We start from the raw sequence: 21,934 nt of genomic DNA on the forward strand, positions 1-21,934 counted from the left end.
GAACGCCATGTCATTAAGACTAAAGAGGACAAGGACAACCCAAGTTGTTATCAGCGCTCAGTTCAAAAGCCTGCATCTCTGATGGTATGGGGTTGCATGAGTGTGTGTGGCATTCCATTCCTATTCCTAAACTTGAGCAACTTGTCTCCTCAGTCCCCAGACGTTTGCAGACTGTTATAAAAAGAAGAGGGGATGCCACACAGTGGTAAACATGGCCTTGTCCCAACTTTTTTGAGATGTGTTGACGCCATGAAATTTAAAATCAGTGATACATTTTCTCAGTTTAAACATTTGATATGTCATCTATGTTGTATTCTGAATAAAATATTGAAATTTGAAACTTCCACATCATTGCATTCTGTTTTTATTCAGAATTTGTACAGTGTCCCAACTTTTTTGGAATCGGGTTTGTAAACAACATTTTATGTGGAAGTGTAAAACACCCAAATACAACTTTCTAAAGAAAAATATCCAAACTTTAGGAGTTTCTGTTTGAGTACACAGTAAAAAACACCCAATTGTTGCTTGCGTTTTTTTTTTTTTAATTCTGTAATTTCATTCATTCTTAGAGAAAACAAAAGGAAAATCTGGATTTTAAATAAGTTAGACTTAAATTTTAAGTTCTCCTGTTTATAATGATATATGGCACTTGATGCTGACTGCTAGAATAGGTCTGAAAAACAAAGAAAAGTGCAGGTGTGTCAGGCGCCCCAAAATGTTCTAGGTCTTTAAGGGTTAATGTTCAAGTGTTTTTCGCTTTAAGCTTAGTCACATGTAGATCTAGTCAGCTGGTTTGAAACAATGGCACAGAAAGGCCAAAGTACTTTTCACTTGTTTTCAGGAAAAAAAAAAAAAATCTTATTGTGCAATAGCTATCATCTGTTTTCCTGCAAACAGATTTATAAATCAATAGCAAAACTGAAAGCTGAATGACAAAACACAATAATAAGAGCCTTATGAGATACTGTACATTGGCCTCTCTTTTTGCCTCTATGCCATAGAAATCAGTCATGATTAATCATCATGTGTCCCAGTGTTAGATAGAAAATCGTTATATATCTAAGCAGGGTTGTTGTTCAAACCTGCAAGTGTGTTTCAAAGTGTTTTCGGCAGGGCAATTGTGTTACTGCCCCTTTTTGGACATCTGGTAGTGATTAAATGTGAGTATAAAGCAGAGAGGAAGTGCACTTGGACTGCAGAAAGCAGCAGGATGAAGAGTAATGTGCAGCTAGGGCTGCTGTGTCTCAGCCTGCTCATCTTCAGTCTTCATGGAGAAGTGACAGAATCGAGCAAAGAATATTACCTCAACCTATTTCTTGAAGAGCCGGATCTTCATCAGCTTGAGGTGAGTGATGACTTTGCTGGAAATGCTTCTAATGAGGTCAGTAACACTGGAGTGAGAAGGACATTTAAGGTGCCTATTTCTTGTGGCATGAATCTCCCTAAATATAGTTCATGACTTTTACAAAGTGATAGACTGTATGAATGGCTTATTTATAACCTAATTCCATTAGTACATTTGGCTTAAATACTGTCATTATTAAGCATTTGAACATTTCTGACTGAGGTAATGATAAACGATAGTTGCTGTCAATGGATTTGTGTGTCCTTTCAAGACTCTGAGATCATTTCAACGGTATACACAGCACATCCAAGCACCACTGATACCATTCTACAGATATTATGGAAGGCGCTAATGGTGCTTAGAAAAAATATCTATGTATGATTTTTAAATGTTTATATGTTTGTGTGAGAATTTTGCTTAATTTGAGCCATGTATCTTTTAACAATTCTTTTGCAAGATGTACAGAGTACGACGACAGACGGTCTCCACAGAGAAGGCAAATCCAGCAAAGACAGTAGCTGTTGTGCCACCAAGTGTAAGTACACATCTAACGACGTAACATGTGCCTTTGCGCAATCTTCTGAGATGATTTTTCCAGCTGCAGCTTTTTCAAAACGTAATAACCCCCCTACAGGGTTTGGATGATAATCAAGCCATAATTAAGCTTTCTCTTTGATAACCATTAAAATGCCAGTGGTCCTGCTTGTCACAAATAACTACACAAAGATTTCATCTGCCAAAAATATAATCTGCAGCTTTGCCTCATAATTGTTCCACAATGCAGAGATAGCCGTGTAAAATGTGTCACCAGAAATGTTATGTTTTCAATCTTTTTTATTGATCTGAAGAGAACGGCAAGACTAAAAGAAGACGACAACGTCCAGGAGGTCTCACTCCTTTAGGAGACAGTGCAGAACCAAGGGTATTCACTGTCCTCTGTCAGTTCATTAAATAAAATAAAGGCTATATTTACTGTAAATGGAGACAAATGTTGAGTTATGGACCATTATCAACACATGCTTCACCAGTTACGTGATTTTTATATTCTAAAAATATATTGACTTGCTTTACACTGAACTGATCATTTGTTTTTCTCAGATACACATCCATCACCGCACCAAGAGACAAGATATAAGCAGGAATAACAAACGGAAAAAGCATCCCGGACGTCTGAGCCTTTTAGGAAGAATTTCAGTTTCACCGGTATTCACAATCCTCTGATCAGCTTGTCAGCGTGCCATTTAAACATATTAGAAATAGACTGACTTGCTATCCTGTGAACTCATCATTTGCCTACCTCAATTAAAGCAGCCCCAGCTGACTGCCAAAGACAAGAGGGATGGCGAATGAAAAAATTAAAGCATTATACGCGTTCAAGACTCCTTCCCAGGTAACATGTTGCAATGTATTTACATAACATAAAGAAAAAATGGTACTAAACAGACATTATTGTGGGTTCTCTCCTTACAGGTTCCCTGAATCAGGAAAAACGGAATATATCACCATAGTTTCATAAAGAGTGTTTCAGGCTCAGGTTATGCTTGTGATAATCATTTATATTTCGATAGCTTTTCTTTTTCAAGTATATTTTAGTTAAGTAATAATCTCTATGGAAAATAAAATGCATTTACTGAATTCTCCCCCGTGTTTAATTCTTATTCGCATCACTAGGGGGCAATATTTACCCAAGAGATGAGCGCTCAAACCCTCTTGGCTTCTTTTAAAACGAAATGTTTGATATCTGTTTATCTTCTTCTCTGAATTACAATAAAGCATTTGTGTTAAAAAGAAATGTCACTCCTTTATTGTGTGGAAAACACTGTAGATGACGAATGGCTTTCTATAAAGTTTTGCCTGTGGTGTGGTGTGTTTTTTGTGAAGGACTTGACATTACTGTCAAGCATAAACCATCTATGTGTGTTGACAGATTCTGTGGGATATAAACTGCATAACTATCACTCTTCTTTTGTATTTGAGAAGTTCTGCCAGTTAAATGTTCCAGAAAAGATGTTGTGTTTTGTGCCAGGAATTTGTCAAAACACACTGGCAGTCCAAAGTAAATAGAAAAGCAACACCCCTTATTCCTAATCTGCATAATCCTTGATAATAACATAAAACTATTTCTTGCACAATTCATGTTGTTGTTATTTAAGAATCTAAAATGTTCTGTAAAAAGAAAAAAAAAAACATTTTGTACGAGATCACACAAGGCCCGTGTGTGATAACATCACCTTCACACTGAGCCCCAAAAAGTAACCACAAGCCACTACACAAAAGCAACAAGTTGCACTTACACAGGTATGTACAATGTAAGTAGTGCAGATGTTACAAACAGACAACAGCACTTTTTTTTCTAAAAGCCAGAAAATTAAATACAATTAGGCTAAATATAAAATGAAATAAAATAAAACCAGTTTGAAATAAAATAGAGTTTTTGCTAAAATTATTTTAAATATAAAAAAAAGAAACTTTACGTCAGATCAATGTGTTGTGGCTCTGCATTGCATTTATGTGATGTGCTCTCTGATAATCTTTTAAAAAAGACTTATGGACAGCTGCTGGAACCACAGATACTGTAAGAACAGATACGTTCACAGTATGTTTAGGTGTGGGAGCAAAGCTCTGCATGCATGAGTCACAGTAAACAGACTGTTCTCACAAGAAGAGCAGACAGAAACATTCTACTCTGCCTTCAGGCAAAACCCAGAGTCTTTCAAGGTAAGAAAAGCATGGGATTATCAGTTTTAGAAGATTATTTTCTTTTTTGTTAGAAGTTTAATATGATCCAGATGTTAGCTGCTGAATTTGCACACTGTTTGGGAGATAAGTCTTGAACACTACTCATGCACTTACAGCTAATGCGAACATTAAGAAACACTGCCATGAACTGTACTAAAATGTGCATATCTGCTATTTGAAAATAAAGGAATGTTTGGTTTTTTACTGATTAACGTTTTATATATATATATATATATATATATATATATATATATATATATATATATATATATATATAATGTTCCAAATTACTTTGGAATTATTATCATCAAGCATGACTGAAATAACACTCATTCATAGTCTCTGAATAATTTATAGTATGATTGTTTGATCAGTGAAAACATTTTTGCTGGAATGAATGCTTAAGATTTAAATATATAAAAAAACATGGAAATGCATTCATGTGACTTTTTAATTATTTGAAAAAAACTGCACTTCTCTGAAAGGGGGTGTTTAAAGAGAAACTTTAAAGTTTATGACTTGTTTAAGCAAATGTTTGAATACACAGGAAATCTGGAAATGATTTACAATGTTTAACTGATATGCATCTCTACTTTCGGTTTATCTGTGATTTTAAGCATGCATAGAAAAGGGCATTTGATAAAAGCGGAGAGGGAATGTTCGGAATGAAAGTGCTGTTACACGCCTGTGGCAATAAACATCCTGTCTGGTAGCCATCTGCTTTTTCTCTGCTTTTTTGGAAGAAAATAGATCAACTCCTTATCTGTAAATCTGAGAATACTTGATCGTTTCCATGTCTCTTTGCATATAAAAATCTAAAAGCTTTCAAACAAACCATTTTTTTTCCTTTTCAGAGCTTTAGAAGAAGAATGGAGACCTCAGAGGAACACTATTACGACTATGCAGAGTATGAAAACAACAGCTCCAACTTCAGCTATGATGACTATCAAACCATCTGTGAGAAGGGTGACGTGCGCTCCTTCATGAGGATCTTCCTCCCAGCTGTTTTTGTGTTTTCTCTAGTTATTGGTTTAGCAGGCAACGCTCTGGTTGTGGCGGTGTATGCATACTGCAAGCAACTGAAAACGATGACTGACACATTTATACTTCACCTGGCTGTGGCAGACCTGTTGCTGCTCCTAACGTTGCCTTTCTGGGCTGCCGATGCCATCCACGGCTGGGAACTCGGGGTCACCATCTGTAAACTCGTATCTGCCCTCTACACCATTAACTTCACCTGTAGCATGATGCTGCTGGCCCACATCAGCATGGATCAGTACTTGGCTTTGACACCAGGAGCCAGAAGCACAGGCATTACGCGTGCTTTTCAAAAGAAGCATTGTAAAAAACTCTGTTTGGTGGTCTGGACCATTGCGTTTTTTCTCGGCGTCCCTGATTTGGTGTTTTCAACGGTCAGAGAGCTTCCTCATAAAAAAAGCTGCATCGCAATGTATCCATCGGACATGGCTCTCAAGGCTAAAGCTAGTTTGGAAGTGGTGGAGGTCGTAATAGGCTTCTTGCTACCTTTATTAGTGATGCTGTTCTGCTACACCTGTGTAGGCCGAGCCCTACTGAAGCTCCCTCAGGAGAGGAGATGGAGGAAGTGGAGGTCCATCCGTGTGCTGCTGGTGATGGTGGGAGTCTTTGTGGTCACACAGCTGCCCTACAACGTGGTCAAGTTCTGCCGGGCCATGGATATCATATACACATTTGTGACTCACTGTGGGGTTAGTAAAGAGCTGGACAGGGCTACTCAAATCACTGAGAGTCTGGCACTGACACACTGCTGTCTTAATCCTGTTCTGTACACTTTTGTTGGTTCCTCCTTCAGACAGCATGTATTGAAGTGTGCCAAAATCTTTGGAGACAGGGGAAGGAGGTTGGCACATGTGGGAGAGCAACATGAAGTGGATATCTCCTTGAATTCTCATTCACAGTCCCAAGAGACCAGCACTTTTTCCATTTGAGCAAACTAGAGTAAATGTTTACCAGCCTGTGGAGCTTTGCACCATTTGCCCCTTTGCAAAATATGTACACACAAAGTGATAGCGCAGGGATTTATTTCTTAGTCAAGACATAAGGCAGTATTTTTTCCAGAAGAATAAAATTCTAATTGAAGTAAAACCTGAGATGCAGTGTCAATAGTTGTGTTTGTACTTAGTCCCTTTTCTATAGTCTTTGGGTTGTATGAAACGAACGGGAAAAGAACAAGTCCGTGGAGTGATACGAGAGATATACAAGTAGCGCCGGACTACTAGCGGACTGATTGCGAGTTCAAGTCCTACTTTACGCTTAAACTTTGGTCGAAGCAAGATGGCAATGTCGCATGGCTATAACTCTACATCTACAAAATGATTAGAGAAGAGTTTCCACTCGTAGGCTAAATGACTTTTGCGGTGCGACGTCTGCATATTTTATAGTAAAATAAATAAATACACTCACCTAAAGGATTATTAGGAACACCATACTAATACTGTGTTTGACCCCCTTTCGGCTTCAGAACTGCCTTAATTCTACGTGGCATTGGTTCAAAAAGGTGCTGAAAGCATTCTTTAGAAATGTTGGCCCATATTGATAGGATAGCATCTTGCAGTTAATGGAGATTTGTGGGATGCACATCCAGGGCACGAAGCTCCCGTTCCACCACATCCCAAAGATGCTCTATTGGGTTGAGATCTGGGTGACTGTGGGGGCCATTTTTAGTACAGTGAACTCATTGTCATGTTCAAGAAACCAATTTGAAATGATTCGAGCTTTGAGACCTGGTGCATTATCCTGCTGGAAGTAGCCATCAGAGGATGGGTACATGGTGGTCATAAAGGGATGGACATGGTCAGAAACAATGCTCAGGTAGGCCGTTGCATTTAAACGATGCCCAATTGGCACTAAGGGGCCTAAAGTGTGCCAAGAATACATCCCCCACACCATTACACCACCACCAGAAGCCTGCACAGTGGTAACAAGGCATGATGGATCCATGTTCTCATTCTGTTTACGGCAAATTCTGACTCTACCATCTGAATGTCTCAACAGAAATCGAGACTCATCAGACCAGGCCACATTTTTCCAGTCTTCAACTGTCCAATTTTGGTGAGCTTGTGCAAATTGTAGCCTCTTTTTCCTATTTGTAGTGGAGATGAGTGGTACCCGGTGGGGTCTTCTGCTGTTGTAGCCCATCCACCTCAAGGTTGTGCGTGTTGTGGCTTCACAAATGCTTTGCTACATACCTCGGTTGTAACGAGTGGTTATTTCAGTCAAAGTTGCTCTTCTATCAGCTTGAATCAGTCGGCCCATTCTCCACTGACCTCTAGCATCAACAAGGCATTTTCGCCCACAGGACTGCCGCATACTGGATGTTTTTCCCTTTTCACACCATTCTTTGTAAACCCTAGAAATGGCTGTGTGTGAAAATCCCAGTAACTGAGCAGATTGTGAAATACTCTGAGCGGCCCGTCTGGCACCAACAACCATGCCACGCTCAAAATTGCTTAAATCACCTTTCTTTCCCATTCTGACATTCAGGAGAGTTCAGGAGATTGTCTTGACCAGGACCACACCCCTAAATGCACTGAAGCAACTGCCATGTGATTGGTTGATTAGATAATTGCATTAATGAGAAATTGAACAGGTGTTCCTAATAATCCTTTAGGTGAGTGTATATATATATAAATAAAGATAAACACTACTTCCACAAAATGAGTAGTTCTGTTGTATATACTGTCGTATTTTAGATGCAAATTTTAATAGTTTTAATGTACATGACAAAAATAGTTAATTAATTTAAATAAATTTACCATCAATACAGATGCTGCATCCATTGTGTCGGACATGTTTTTTCACTGTCTGCTGGGAGAAAAAAGAAAAAATAAAAACGGTAAAACCAGCCTATATTGGTTGGCTGGTCTTAGCTGGTTGGTGGTCACAAGCCCTCTAAACCAGCCAGGCTAGCTGATTTCAGCTGTTTTTATTCAGCACACTTCTAACCCGGAAACTTAAAAGTTCTGAGTTTGTAATTATGACTTTGTCATGGCATTCATGTACATTTAACTTAAAAGTACGTTATTTCCGAGATTACTTCAGTCTAACTGCCACAAATGACCAATCAGAATCGAGGAACCTATTCCAGCCATGTAATCAAAGAAAATAAATGCTCTGTGGATGAATATCCGAATAAAGATTAAACAAAACATGTTATTCATCCCCAAAATATTTTATTTAAAAACACTTCATAACTAAATGATGAGGCCAATTCTCTATGGAGCTAGCATCATCATAAAAAAATGTTCCTAGCCAATACAGAAGAATGTCATGTTCACGGACATAATCTTTTAGTTTATCATAGACATTGTGAACATTTTGAGCTTAATCATTTTTAATTGGTTCCATGCAGTTGATTCTTTAATCCTACAGAAATGTATCATTTCAGGATGTTCAAGTATGTTCTAAAGAATTTGAGAACCAGAGCAGAAGTCTTGGCAAACTGCTATGTGTCACAGGGGTGACGTAGCATTTTTATAAACACCAGCTGCAGAATTCAAACACACATCCCAAATTAAATCCATCGGATCTTTCACTATACTCATAAAGCCTAGATGTTTTGTTTCTCAAAAGATGCTTCAGCAAGGAATGCAAATAGAATATGCATTTAAAAGCAAGTATGATTTGACTAGTAGTTTTTTAAAATAAGTGTTTTAAAAGACATACACAGTATAACAGATGTATTCATTCAATATTTAAATGGCATACTCTTACCTCGCTTTTGTTATTTTGCTTAATATATATATAGTTTAGTCATGAAACTCTAGATGGCGCAGGCTGATGGTTGTTAATGTAACTGATGATAATCAGATAGTTAAACAACTTGACAAGCTGATTGGTTCATGCTGCATATGCAACCAATGAGCTTACTGCCTTGCATTTATATGGCTGGCGAACATTCGCTAGAGCAAAGGTCGAGAAGTAAAAAAATATAAAAATAATAAAAAAAAGTTATACATAAAGTACATATAAAACATAACATTTAGCGAAATTAGCCTTGCATTTATTTATACTTGGAAACTAAAATTTAACACTTAAACAAACTGACACATTACAATAAGATTTAATTTGTTAACATTAGGTACCTACCCAACATGAACTAACATGCCAAATACTTTATATTAACCTTAGTTAAATGTAGTTAATATATTAACCTAGGTAAGTTCAACATTTACTAATACATTATTAAGATGAAAAGTTGTGCCTGTTGACATTATTTAATGGATCAGAGCTAACATGAACTAACAAAGAACAGTTGTTTTTTTAACAGTACCAAAGATTAATGCATATTGTAACAAATGTATTGCTCATTGTTATGTAATGTTAATTTCAACATTTACTAATGTTAACTTATGATACCTTATTGCAAAGAGACACCAAAACTTAGTGTTTTGAACAACACATTAGTAAATGGCAAAGTTTTAAAATTAACATTTTCAAATGCCTCAGGATTTATGGTTGCGGTGGTGTAACATGTCTTTCCACTTCCCACCTGTTTGGGAGCTTTCATTTCTGCATCTGTACAGAGCAAATAATATACAAGTATCTAGTTTATTTATTTTTAACTTACGTTTCGCACAAAGCCGCGTTCGCTGCAGTCTCACACGTGAGGTGAACTTTTGCTAGTTAGTTTGCTAGCTTATAAGCGCGTGCGCTTGTAAAAGTTTTTGCTAGTTAGTTTGCTAGCTTATAAGCGCGTGCGCTTGTATAACAACATGGCGGATAATAACTGAAGGTGAATCTGAGCAGCATTGACACGCATTCTAGTTGATTGATTTGCTATCATTTGGGATGCAGTTCAATATATATATATTATGATTCATCGGAAAAATCATACCTTCTGCCATATATTTTCCACAGTCCATCCCTTCCTGCAAGCTGTCGGGCCTTGGCAAATGCAAAATGATTTTTTAGTTCTCTTCTGTTTAATGCTGGTTTCTGAGCACACTGCGTGAGAGAATTCGACAAACTGTTCTTGTACAGTAGATACAGGGGTTTTTGGTGACCAGTTCTTATGTAGCTCTGCTGCAGTTGAAAAAGGGCTGGCCCTGGACTGTAAGGTCATCTAAGTTTTCTTACGAGGTCTGCCTGTCATGAACTTCACCAGTTTCTTCAAATCTTTTTCTTATCCTCTCCATGGCGTTTAGATACATTAAAGATGTCTGCCACCTCAGCAGGAGACTTGGTCTTCAGGCTCTTGATGATCAGCACTTTGGTCTGTAGTTGAATCTTCGGCATGCTGTCAGAGGTCAGGATGCATTTCGAATGAAGGTTGTGTGTGCTGGGGTTCTTCTAAATACCTGGGAATGTGTTAATTACAGTATTTGTCACAGGTGACGCTCTAATCTGTGATTGGTTGAATCCTTTAAAGATGTGGCAAGACTTTTGTCTAAGCAAAGTCTAACCTTTCTGTCCTAATTAAATAATTAAAAATCAAGGCATGATAAGACTTTATTTTGGTAAAATAAGCATAATCTAGAGGCCTTTGCCTTTCATATAAGCTACTTCTGATTCTAAATGATCAACTAGAAGTCAAGTTAGTATTTGTTGTTCCTACAACTTGGATAGGTGACGATTTTTGTCAGGGAGTGTGTGTGTGTGTGTGTGTGTGTGTGTGTGTGTGTATACGCATCACAAACACATACGCAAGAGCGAGCTGCGGGCCACACTCGGCCCGGCCCGGATAACACTCTCCGATGCCGAGTCTGAGCTGAGGGCGCTGCAGAGCAGCCGAGCTCAGAACGATTACTACATGCTGTCTAGGATGCAACTAGAATTACATGTGACAGACTGTGCTCTGCCTTCGCTCCGTGTCTAAAGTATTTAAGTTTGTTTGAAATATCAGTTCTGTTCATAACGTATATTAAAAAATAAAATTAAAAAAATAAAAAGTGTTATTTTGGAACACTAGTGTGCAAACATTTTTCCTACCACATGACAAGCTAATAACATGGTTGTCAGCATTAAAAGGTATAATTGCTGCTGAAAATAGTAGTACGTTTTTGTCAGTTATTTTACCTAAGGTTCGATGCATTTCTTAAAGATTTCTGTTCATTCGAAATCAGATACAGATGAAGTAGCGCAGTAAGATTACATTTGTTTGAATGCATTATTGAGAGAGCGATTGCGTGTGAATAAGTGTTGCAGTACTTGTTTAAATCATAAGGTTTTATGAAAATATTCTGTATATATTGAGTATAAAAGTTACTTGTTAATTGTGAATTATTATTTATTTTTTTTGTCGTTTTCATTGATTTTAGATTTTTTATTATTTATGTTTTAAGTTTTAATTATGCTAGTTAAATGTGTTTAACATGTGAATTCTTGCTAAATATGCAGTTATATTACAGGTCGTTGGCATGAATTGTACTCGTGATGGAGCGGTGGTGAATCGCTTTTGGAGTGAGTGAAAACCACGACGCTCTGACTTTTAAAAAATCCGTTCCTGCTTCAGTCAAAATCACACCGCTCCCATTCTCTGATTGTGAGTAACTGTTGCTGTCATGAAAGATCTATTTCAGAACCAGCCTCTATCAAAATAATCTGACTGTGGGCGCGGGCCAGATATTATTGCTGGAGGGCCAGTTTTGGACCACGGGCCGCCTGTTGCCAACCACTGCACTAGAGATTCCTGCAGCACACTTTTCAGAGTTTCTCTGAAACCCTCCACCTTCCCCAGCTCCACCTGTATAGATCTGCTAAGGGTTATTTTATATGCAATTTGTGCAGCAGCAGTATGTCTTAAATACTCACGGCACCATATCACTCTATGCATTGTTCCTGTACTTGCTTGCAACAGCAGTAGAAATAATCTACAGCTATAGCAATAACCAACAGCAGCAGCAATTCAGCAGCAGCAGCGTAGCAGATCTATTCTGCCAAGACCAAATACATTAAGATTGTCATATCCATCACCATGCTAAAATCTTCCAAGAGTTGTCATGATTAAACTATATTATTTGTGAATAATGTTCCTGAAAAAAATTGACTTAATTCTAAAATGTGTAAAATATAGTAGGCTAAGTTGTGACCGAACCTTTGACTGTACATTTACATTTATGCATTTAGCAGATGCTTTTATCCAAAGCGACTTACAGTGCATTCAGGATATTCATTCTTTTTTACTAGTATGTGTATTCCCTGGGAATCGAACCCACAACCTTTTGCGCTGCTAACGCAATGCTCTACCACTGACCCTATGCTGAAAAGATCGATACAAGGGGAGCGGACATATACAAGATTGTGTACAAAAAAACTTTAAGTAAAGTTTTGATCACATTGGTAATCATGTATGCAATATGATACAGTAGGATTTATAGGGTTAAACAATTTGTAAAACTGTCCTTTACTCAGCCAGTTCCTTCTGGTTTGTTAAGGTCACAAAATTTGGTGTATTTAAAAGCATTTTAAAAATTGCTCCTTAAAAATACCAATGCTGTATGTGAAATTACCAGTAAAAAAAGGTGCAGAGCTGCTGTAGACTGAAAACAAACAGGCCTTGAGCCACTTCATGAAATTGAGACATTCTGACACAAACCAAAAGAATGCTTTATGTGTGATATATTGCAGTGTTACAAACAAATAGGTTTCTTCTCCAAAACTAGATTCCACACAAAACAAAAATGATCACAATACTTGAGCAATAGCAAGTGTTTATATATATATATATATATATATATATATATATATATTTAGGGCTGGGCGATATATCTAATATATATATATACTTATATATATGATCATGGGCGCTAACGATAGATCAGTAAATCTGCCTCCTTGATTGCCGCTAAATCGCCATCACCTGCTTTCAAATGGAGAGGCATTTAATAGACAGAGCCGTAGATCACTGACAAGCTACGCAATATCGCGTTCATTATCGAAGGCGATTCATCTGGGATAATGAACGCGATATTGCGTAGCTTGTCAGTGATCTACGGCTCTGTCTATTAAATGCCGCTCCATTTGAAAGCAGGTGATGGCGATTTAGCGGCAATCAAGGAAACAGATTTACTGACTAGATGCGCATGATCATATCGTTAGATATATCGCCCAGACCTAATATATATATAAATTTTACACACACTTATATACACACACACATACTGTATAACTTTGGTTAAAAAAGTGCAACAGAACAAAAACTTTGCTCTTTTGATTAGAAAACCTATACAGAGAAAAAGTAACTTACAGTAATAGAAACCTACGTAAGGCACAATCTTGTGGAATGTATAAACAGATTATCCAAGGCAGTTTAACATCTTTCTGTCCTCTAAATCAAAAACACTACAGTTCAAATTATATCCGTTCACTTTTTAAATTAGGTAGGATTGCCTCTACACAAACAATAAAAACAAATTAGCTTTTCACAACAAGGTGAACAGCATAGTGATATTCCAACATGGCAGTCAGTAACAAAGACAAACAATAACTCAATATAAATATACACAGATGAGTGTGTCAGTGTTTCTATCAATGGACTTCAAAACAACCAACATACAAATAGTTAGTGTTGTGATTTAATAGTTTGACACACAATTAAGCCATTTAAATGAAAGTGTGTGTGTGCTGTTAAATTATATTATACATTTTCATGTCAAATTGTAGATCTCCAGCTTACAATATGTGATAAGATAAAAAGTCAGAACTGTTTATAACGTATTGTGTATAATAAGACAGGATGGTACAGAAAGGACAAGAATAATGAACAAAGAGGCACCTGTTCCAACAAGTGTACAACCAAAACTTAGTGTGTCATGTTTGGGTGGTTTTAATTCCTCCGATTACATTCAACCATTCACCCCAGTGAATTACACCATCACTCATTAGGAACAATGAGAGAAGTCACAAAACTGAAAGCAAACTAATAACTGTATCAAACAAAACGACAACAGACACACACAAGTATCTAAAGTACAGGTGGGAGGGGTTTATCTTTCCTGTCTGTTCCTCTGAAACAGTCACAGTTGAGGGCAGACAGGACAACACTGTTAAGGACTTAAGAATGTAAGCAAAGAATGTGTGTGTAAATGAATGTGAAACTGAGTACAAGCCAAGGTTCAAGGAGCAGGCGCTGAGGCAGGAATGCAGCCGTTGGCAGTGTGTTGGGTGGGGGACGGGACTCTTACCTCCGCTTTTGTCCTATGAAAGCAAGTGTGGACCGGTGTGGCATGAATCATGCTTTAATAATTAAGAATCTGCACATCAAAAAGGTCACAGACTCCCTCGTTGTCATCAAGGTTGAAATTGTAATCCACACCAGGGTTGGGTGAAAGTCTTAACAGGGGGAAAACTACCAGGGTCAAACACACACACACACACACACACACACACACACACACACACACACACACACACACACACACACACACACAGTTACACAAAGAGTGCAGATTGGGGTTTATCCAATATACACTGACTAACTAACTAACTAACTAAATAAATAAATAGAGATATACAGTACTGCTCAACAAGGCTTCATTTATGAGTTCCAGTAAATGAAATTCTCAAAAAAAAAAATGAAATTAAATTCTCATAGCTTGTAAATCAGAGGTTCTCAACCTTTTTTTTACTCCAAGGTCCCCCCTCCTAACCGAATCAAGACTGAAATACTACATTTTTTATGATTCTTTGATGAATAGAAAGTGAAACTACTAAATATGCATACAAATTATTTTGATGATTATTAAAAAAAAACAATTGATTTCCAATTTTATTTCCATACATTTTACATAAGGTTGCATAACGTACACCAATGCCATAAAACATCAAGCCAGAGGCAAAAGGGCTGAGGGAAAACTGGCATGCATAGGAGAACAAAACCTTGAGAGGAACCATCACTCAGCTGTTGTTACCCATCCTCCTCTGGTCAGGACATTAAAAAGATTTATTTGCACTGCTAGCTGTATGATTAATTGATAAGGACGGCAGTGAACTGCTTCAAGTCAGAACAAATATAACCAAAAGAGGCTGTTCTGTGTGACCACAAGGGGGCTGTGCAGAAGGCCAGCACTGATGCAAATAAATGACTGGATAACATTTTTTAAGAACTTACCATCTGAAGACATCAGTTCATCAATGAGGTTAGAAACACCTGGATGATGAAGAAAAAGGCAAGTGTAAAATTTCTTCTTAAAAAAACAAAAATAACCTTTTTTTTCTCTTTTAAATGAATGCTTTAGAAAAATCGTATATTTTTATAATGGAATCCATGTCACCTTCTCTCTCATCCCTCATTTCGTCCAGCATGGTCTGCAGATCCTGACCCCCCATCTCCCTCTGCTGTTCTTCAGGAGCACATAGAGACCCCTGCATCAACAAACACTGACTGACAGGGGACTCAGAGTTGCATTCTTTAAAAAGAAAAAAATGAGAGAAGAAAAATTTATAAATAAAATCAGTCATATTCAAATAAAATCGTTATACACTACAGCTGAAAAGGTTGGGATCGGTATGACTTTTTTTAACCCAAACTTTTGAACAGTAGTGTACATGGATGCATAATCACAAATAGAGTGGTTGGACAAAATAATGTGAACACCCATTATTATAGGCTTTAATATACACACAACATTTGTTTTTCACTGTAGCCTGCACAAATGATTTTTTATTTCTCTTTTCATCTATATTCTCTAGTTTGTAAATCAGAGTAGTATTAGTTGTGTTCAGCAGTGTTTAGTACAAGTGCTCTGTGAAATGGGTGATTTGTCAGACTTCCATAAACAACAAATCATAGAAGCCTGTGTACCAGAAGCGTCTGTAAACTTAATGGGCCAGTTATTTTTGTTTTTTAAGAACATCAATCTTTACCATTTTGACTGTGTACACAAAACATAGCAAGACTTCATTAGTGAAGAATCGTGGTGGAAAACTAAAAGTGAATGACAGGGATCATCAAACACTAAAAGCACTGTGTCCAAAACACAAAACTACTGCTACAAAGTGACAGCAAACCACAAAAGACCATCAAAGACCGTGTCTCCACAAAAAACCCACCACAGAGAGTTTCACAAAGCCAGCATCCACCAAAGAGAGTTGTATGAATTAATTCTAAGGTTGGAAGCTGTATTAAAGACAAATGGTGGCAAACACCTTTAAAAAGTAGTATTGTCTATTATTTCCATTATTTTGTTCAACTCCTGTATATAAATGTCATATATATTTAAGGATGATATATATAATTTTTTCATTGAGAAATCATTGAATTTTTCCTATCCTATTTTAATATGCCGAGAGAATAATGACTGGTGCTACAAATGTCAATCACACCTTAAGGAACAGGGGCATGTTTGTATAAAAGCAGTACCCATGTGCATGTCGGGGGACGTGGAGGACTGTGTGAGTTGGTGCTCTGCAGCGGGGCTTTTGAGTGGCCCACGCTTTAGGTCACAGAGCTCTGCTGAAGAGATGGGGAACCTCTGCACCCCTGCTGGAGTACTAGGAGGAGTCGGCATGGCCGAAATGTCATCTACAGGCGGAACGGGGACAACAACAGGCTTGGAGCAGCTCGTCTCTCTGTTTATCAGCATCACCTGGATGGGAGTCGAGTGACTTCGCAAGTTCACTTGGTACTTTTTCAGACCATTGTGGCCCTGAATCAACAACAACAAACAAAAAAAGGCATGAAGATTATAAACAACCAAAAAATGCAAACAAAACCAAATGAACACTTAAAAATATATACATAAATGTAAAATTCACTTAAATTATTCTCAAGGATAAATGGTGAATAAGCTCAAGGTTGGTGTAACGTACCATCTCAGGCACTGGGACCTCCAGTTGTGTTCCTGATGGTGCCATGACAGCTAAAAGAGTATCCCCACTGAATGCATCACATATGTCCTCATGTGTCACGTAGCTGTATGTATACAATGCTAAGGAAAACATACCAAGTGATAATGCGATTTATCTTTAATCCTTTTGTAAATTTTTCTACATAGAAATGAACCTATGATACAGAGACAACATTACATGAGGTGGGAGGGGGGAAAAAAACTATATTTCAGTACTTTTGCAAGCAAACCCAAAGTTTTTCAGGGGAACGCAATATTTATATGAGAGCAAGCAAAACCATTAAAATATGAGATGGAAAAAAATATAATTCAGTGCTTTTGCATTCTCCTGAGAAACATGCATTCATTTGCAAAAACACAAACTGGGGATTGACAAAATATGAGGTGAGAGGAAAAACCATAATTCAATGGTTTTGCAATCGCAAGCAAAGTTGAAAAAAATAATTGTAATTCATTGCTTTTGTGTTCTCCCAAGAATCTTTGCAACTGAAAGCAAAATTTGAGGAAATTTTTTTTTTTTTATTTCAATGCTGTTGTGTCTATCAAACAGACACATATTTTCTCAAGAGAAGGCAATATTTTTTTCCAGAGAAGGCAAAAGGATTGATATATAATTTTCCCTCAATCTCATATTTTTTTCCCATCACCATGTTGCCTTAAGAGGCTCTGTTCCATGACATTATACGTTTTGAGATAAAAAAAACTGAACTTTGCATAAACCACTTTAATCCGAAGAGGAATAACTGGTGAGGTGAGGCTTAGGAAACTCTAGCGTGAACCTACAATAGACTAGAGACTGGAAAAACTGGACTGGGGCCACTAAAACACCTAACAATAACACCTCACAGTCAAAGAAGGGCAGGTTATAGCACTCAACATGTAATTAGGTGCACTCCTTTGACAATGGCATTTTTCTGGGGCTGTTAATGACCAGGGGAACCAACCAAAAAATAGAAAATTGTCAGAAATGATAAGAATAGAAAAAAATGCTTTTTCTGTGTGATGATATCTGTAAGGATGTATGGGGTTTTAGTTGTGGTGTTTGATGCTTTGTTGCAGACATGCTTTCTGCATGTCCAGTTCTCTCTCTTGAATCTCCAGATCAGCAATATTTGCCTTGAGAAGTTCTACCTGCTCAAGAACTTCCTGAGGCTGGCAGCCTGAACTCTCTCCTCTAATTAAGACAAGCAACAGCTTTAGAGCAGTGTTTCCCAACCGGGGTGCCATATAAAAAATCTTTTTATATACATTTTTAAATTGCTAAAATGTTCAAAAAAGCATTTATTATATATAATATCCATTTCTGATGTCGCCAATAATTAGAGATGCACTGAAATTCCGGCTGTCGAAAATTAGTTCACCGCTCAGGTTTCACTTTCACGTGGTGTGACGCTCTGTGTATTATCCCGCTCTATGCGTGTGCGCTCCACTCATATACCATTCATGCTCTTCAGAACAGCAAAATCCACTCAAAAATCGAGCCAACAGGAAACTTCTATGTAGTACAGTATTGTTTCTGTTTGCAATAGTCCTACTGTGCTGTAACATGGTTTGGTATATGGGCAACTCTAATGTTAGACCTACCTGAAAAACTAAAAAGTAGGGCTGTCAAATGATTAATCACGATTAATCACATCCAAAATAAAAGTTTTGTTTACATAATATATGTATGTGTACAGGGTATATTTATTATGTATATATAAATACACACACATAAATTATATATTTAGAAAATATTTACATGTATATACATTTATATATTTATATTCTTATATTTTATATTATATATAAATATATTTAATATATAAACATAAACATATTCTTCTTAAATATATACATGCATGTGTGTGTATTTATATATACATAATAAATATACACAGTATACACACATATATTATGTAAACAAAACTTTTATTTTGGATGTGATTAATCGTGATTAATCATTTGACAGCCCTACTAAAAAGCAATTTATTTATATATTTTTAATTTGTGCTATCATTAGTAATTTGTTTATTTGTTCTTATTTTATTACTGACTGCTTGTCATTTTTTATTCACTTCAAAGTTTGAAAAAAAAAAAAAAAAAAAGTGAAAGTGAAAGTGACGTGACATACAGCCACGTATGGTGACACATACTCAGAATTCATGCTCTGCATTTAACCCATCCAAAGTGCACACACACAGCAGTGAACACACACACTCTGTGAACACACACCCAGAGCAGTGGGCAGCCATTTATGCTGCGGCACCTGGGGAGCAGTTGGGGGTTCAGTGCCTCGCTCAAGGGCACATCAGTCGTGGTAGTGCCGGCCCAAGACTTGAACCAACAACCTTAGGGTTAGGAATCAAACTCTCTAACCACTAGACCACGACTTCCAATGGTCTAGAAATCAAACTTGTGCTACTGCAACAAAATTACCCCACTGTAAAATCAAAAATACACTGAGTGAGCAAAAATTTGTGAGATAGCTATAATGTTAATTTATGTTTTAAATTAAACTATGTTTACATATGAATAAATGCCTACATTAAAATCTGTCATATAAATTGGTCTCTTCATTAGAAATTAGCCTACTGATTGCCACTATTGATAATATTAAAAATATCTGTATGACAGTATATTCTGCAGTTCTTTCCTGCTGTACTGAATATCTATACTTTTTAAAGTATCATATCGAAGTTAGAAATTCAAGTATTGTGACAAAATTCATTTTGTAGGGTGTCACAAATTTGTTAACATTTCCAAAGGGTGCCACGACAAAAAAAAGTTGGGAAACACTGCTTTAGAGAATGACACAACTCGAGCACATTACACTAAGCATGCAAAGAATGCACACAACATTACAATATGCACATTAAATGTCAATGAAACATTTGATAGCACATTGATAACTTCCCTAATCTTTGTACTCACTTCCACTGAATGGTGTTTTTGGTTTTCTTTTCAATGAGCCCAATGCCTTCCAGGACATTGGTGATATCGTAGATTCTCCTCTTCTGTTTGACTGCCAAACTGTCTGCAGCCTATGAAAATAATCACAATATTATTTTCAGAGACCATCCAATCAGATAAGAGGAACTGACTATTTAGGGGATTAAACAATCGCTTGGTTTGATATATAGATTGAAAATGGATTTAGATAACTTAGTAGCTCTCGTCTGTTATCAGAAGAGTTTATCGTGAATAAGTGTGTCATGATGATAAGCATGGGCAGGTGTGCTAGCACTGGTCACACTGACCTCATGTACCGAAATTCACGTAATATCTCCATTATCTGTCCAATTTGGTGTCCCATGATGTCTTTAAAGCAGAGGCACATATCCTAAAATATATTTTTTAAATAACTGAATAAATAAATAAACAGTAATAAAAATAATAGTAAAATATATATTTTTTCACTAATAACTAACTGAATTACTAAATGATGATGACTATGATGATGATGATGCAACGCTGTTTCCTTACAAATCTACTGCATTAGAAAGTTTAATTTTCTAAATTTTTACATAAAATGTGCTTTGCATTCAATAGTAGTAACATTTGGTTATGTTACTGCATGAAAAATATCTAATATTTTATTTAATATGTGGAAAGAAGTATATCAATAACTAAAACAATAAATTAACAGGTTTTCAAAAATATGTAAATAAATGAATAGAAATAAAAATTAAACTTTTTAAATTATTAACTAATATAATAATAATAATAATAATAATAATAATAATAATAATGCAACTGTTACCACACAAATCTACCACATCACAAAAGACATAAAAAAATCATTAAATTAGGATAGCCCAAAATAACTATTACGACTTTTATTATTTTTTAGTAATTTACAGCATTTCTGCATACAAACAAACTATAAATAATTTTTACATGAAATGTGTTTTGCATTAAATGGTAGTAATGTTACTGCATGAAAAAAAAATATATAAAATTGTAATGTATGGAAAATCTAAAAGTCTATGAATAACTACACATTAACAATAAATATACAAGGTGCGTATATATATAGATTATCAAACCTCTCATTTAAAACTATTTCTGGATGTTAAGCACCATTTGTTCAAAGAAAATAAAAATACTTTTAATATTTTGCCCCACATGAACAGAAAATAGCAGGTGATTAGATTGAACAATGTCTCCAATGAATTCACAGTGCGTCTCTGCTGCTTCAAGCGTCAGGTAACAAACACCTGCTGTGAGAGAATCCCACGGGTTTCTGTTCAAAATCCCCTCTGTCACAACAACACGCCATTTCTATTCGCCCATTAACACTTTTAATTAACAACGAGCCAGACACGTATTTCTGTATATATCTAATCTGACAGTAAAAGCCTCACTGGACAGCGAAAGTCCACTCAGGTACGAACAGTTTCTTTGTGTAACTCCTGACAGACGTCCTCGCAGAACAGCCTGCCGAGTTTCATTCATTCTCTTCGTTCATTCATTCCGCCACTTGTAAATGTATTTTAACCCACCACTTTGAGATCGAGCACTCCATCTTTGGCCTCTTGAAGCAGAGTAACGAACTTGACCGTGAGGAGACCCAAACTCTTCTCATGGCGACTGGACCCGTTCGGTGCCGTGTGAGGAAAACTCGCACTGTTCGACTCAGCCATCCCATCCAAACGGCCGGTGTTTTCAGGGATGTAATTCAATAACTCCCTCTTTGTTTCGTTCAGATGTATGGAGGTCGACCTCAGTTTTGTTGGTGACGGTGAGGGGCAGCAACAATCATCTCCTGCACTTTTTTACCTCAGGCTACACTTCTACTGATGGCTCGAGGGTTTTTAAATGAGAGGAAATGACGTTGGATTACCGTTACTATGACAACGTCTCTGCTTGAGCGTTCGACTTCGAACAGAGGTACATGCAACTGAAATGCTTTAAGAATTCGACACACTTTTAAATTTTAATATAATCCTCCAAAATTATACAACAAACAGCGTAACAAGGAGTTAATAATTAAATTATACAATAATAAAAAAAAAGCCCATGGTATAAAAAAGTGCAGTAC

General features: G+C 36.7%; 2 protein-coding genes across 2 annotated transcripts; one reads left to right on the plus strand and one right to left on the minus strand.

Annotated features, from left to right (window-relative positions):
• The first annotated feature begins 3,888 nt into the window (after positions 1–3,888).
• LOC109106772 (atypical chemokine receptor 4-like) lies at positions 3,889–6,213 on the plus strand. The gene is made up of 2 exons (XM_019120023.2): positions 3,889–4,063; positions 4,939–6,213. The coding sequence occupies exon 2, from the start codon at positions 4,954–4,956 to the stop codon at positions 6,049–6,051; it is 1,098 nt and encodes a 365-aa protein (XP_018975568.1). The 5' UTR covers positions 3,889–4,063; positions 4,939–4,953; the 3' UTR covers positions 6,052–6,213.
• A 7,521-nt stretch (positions 6,214–13,734) lies between these two features.
• Positions 13,735–21,914, minus strand: LOC109083597 (transcription factor E2F5-like). Its single transcript, XM_042718459.1, is given in 8 exon segments — positions 13,735–14,411; positions 15,174–15,212; positions 15,337–15,471; positions 16,425–16,710; positions 16,874–16,982; positions 17,921–18,085; positions 19,825–19,934; positions 21,396–21,914. Coding segments are annotated over 8 exon segments (1,095 nt in total). The 5' UTR covers positions 21,537–21,914; the 3' UTR covers positions 13,735–14,301.
• Positions 21,915–21,934: the final 20 nt, after the last annotated feature.

The sequence above is a fragment of the Cyprinus carpio genome, chromosome B2, assembly GCF_018340385.1.
Source record: "Cyprinus carpio isolate SPL01 chromosome B2, ASM1834038v1, whole genome shotgun sequence".
Taxonomy (NCBI): Eukaryota; Metazoa; Chordata; class Actinopteri; order Cypriniformes; family Cyprinidae; genus Cyprinus; species Cyprinus carpio.

Coding starts and splice junctions, on each gene's coding strand:
- LOC109106772 (XM_019120023.2), top strand. CDS start 4,954: ATGGAGACCTCAGAGGAACACTATTACGACTATGCAGAGTATGAAAAC.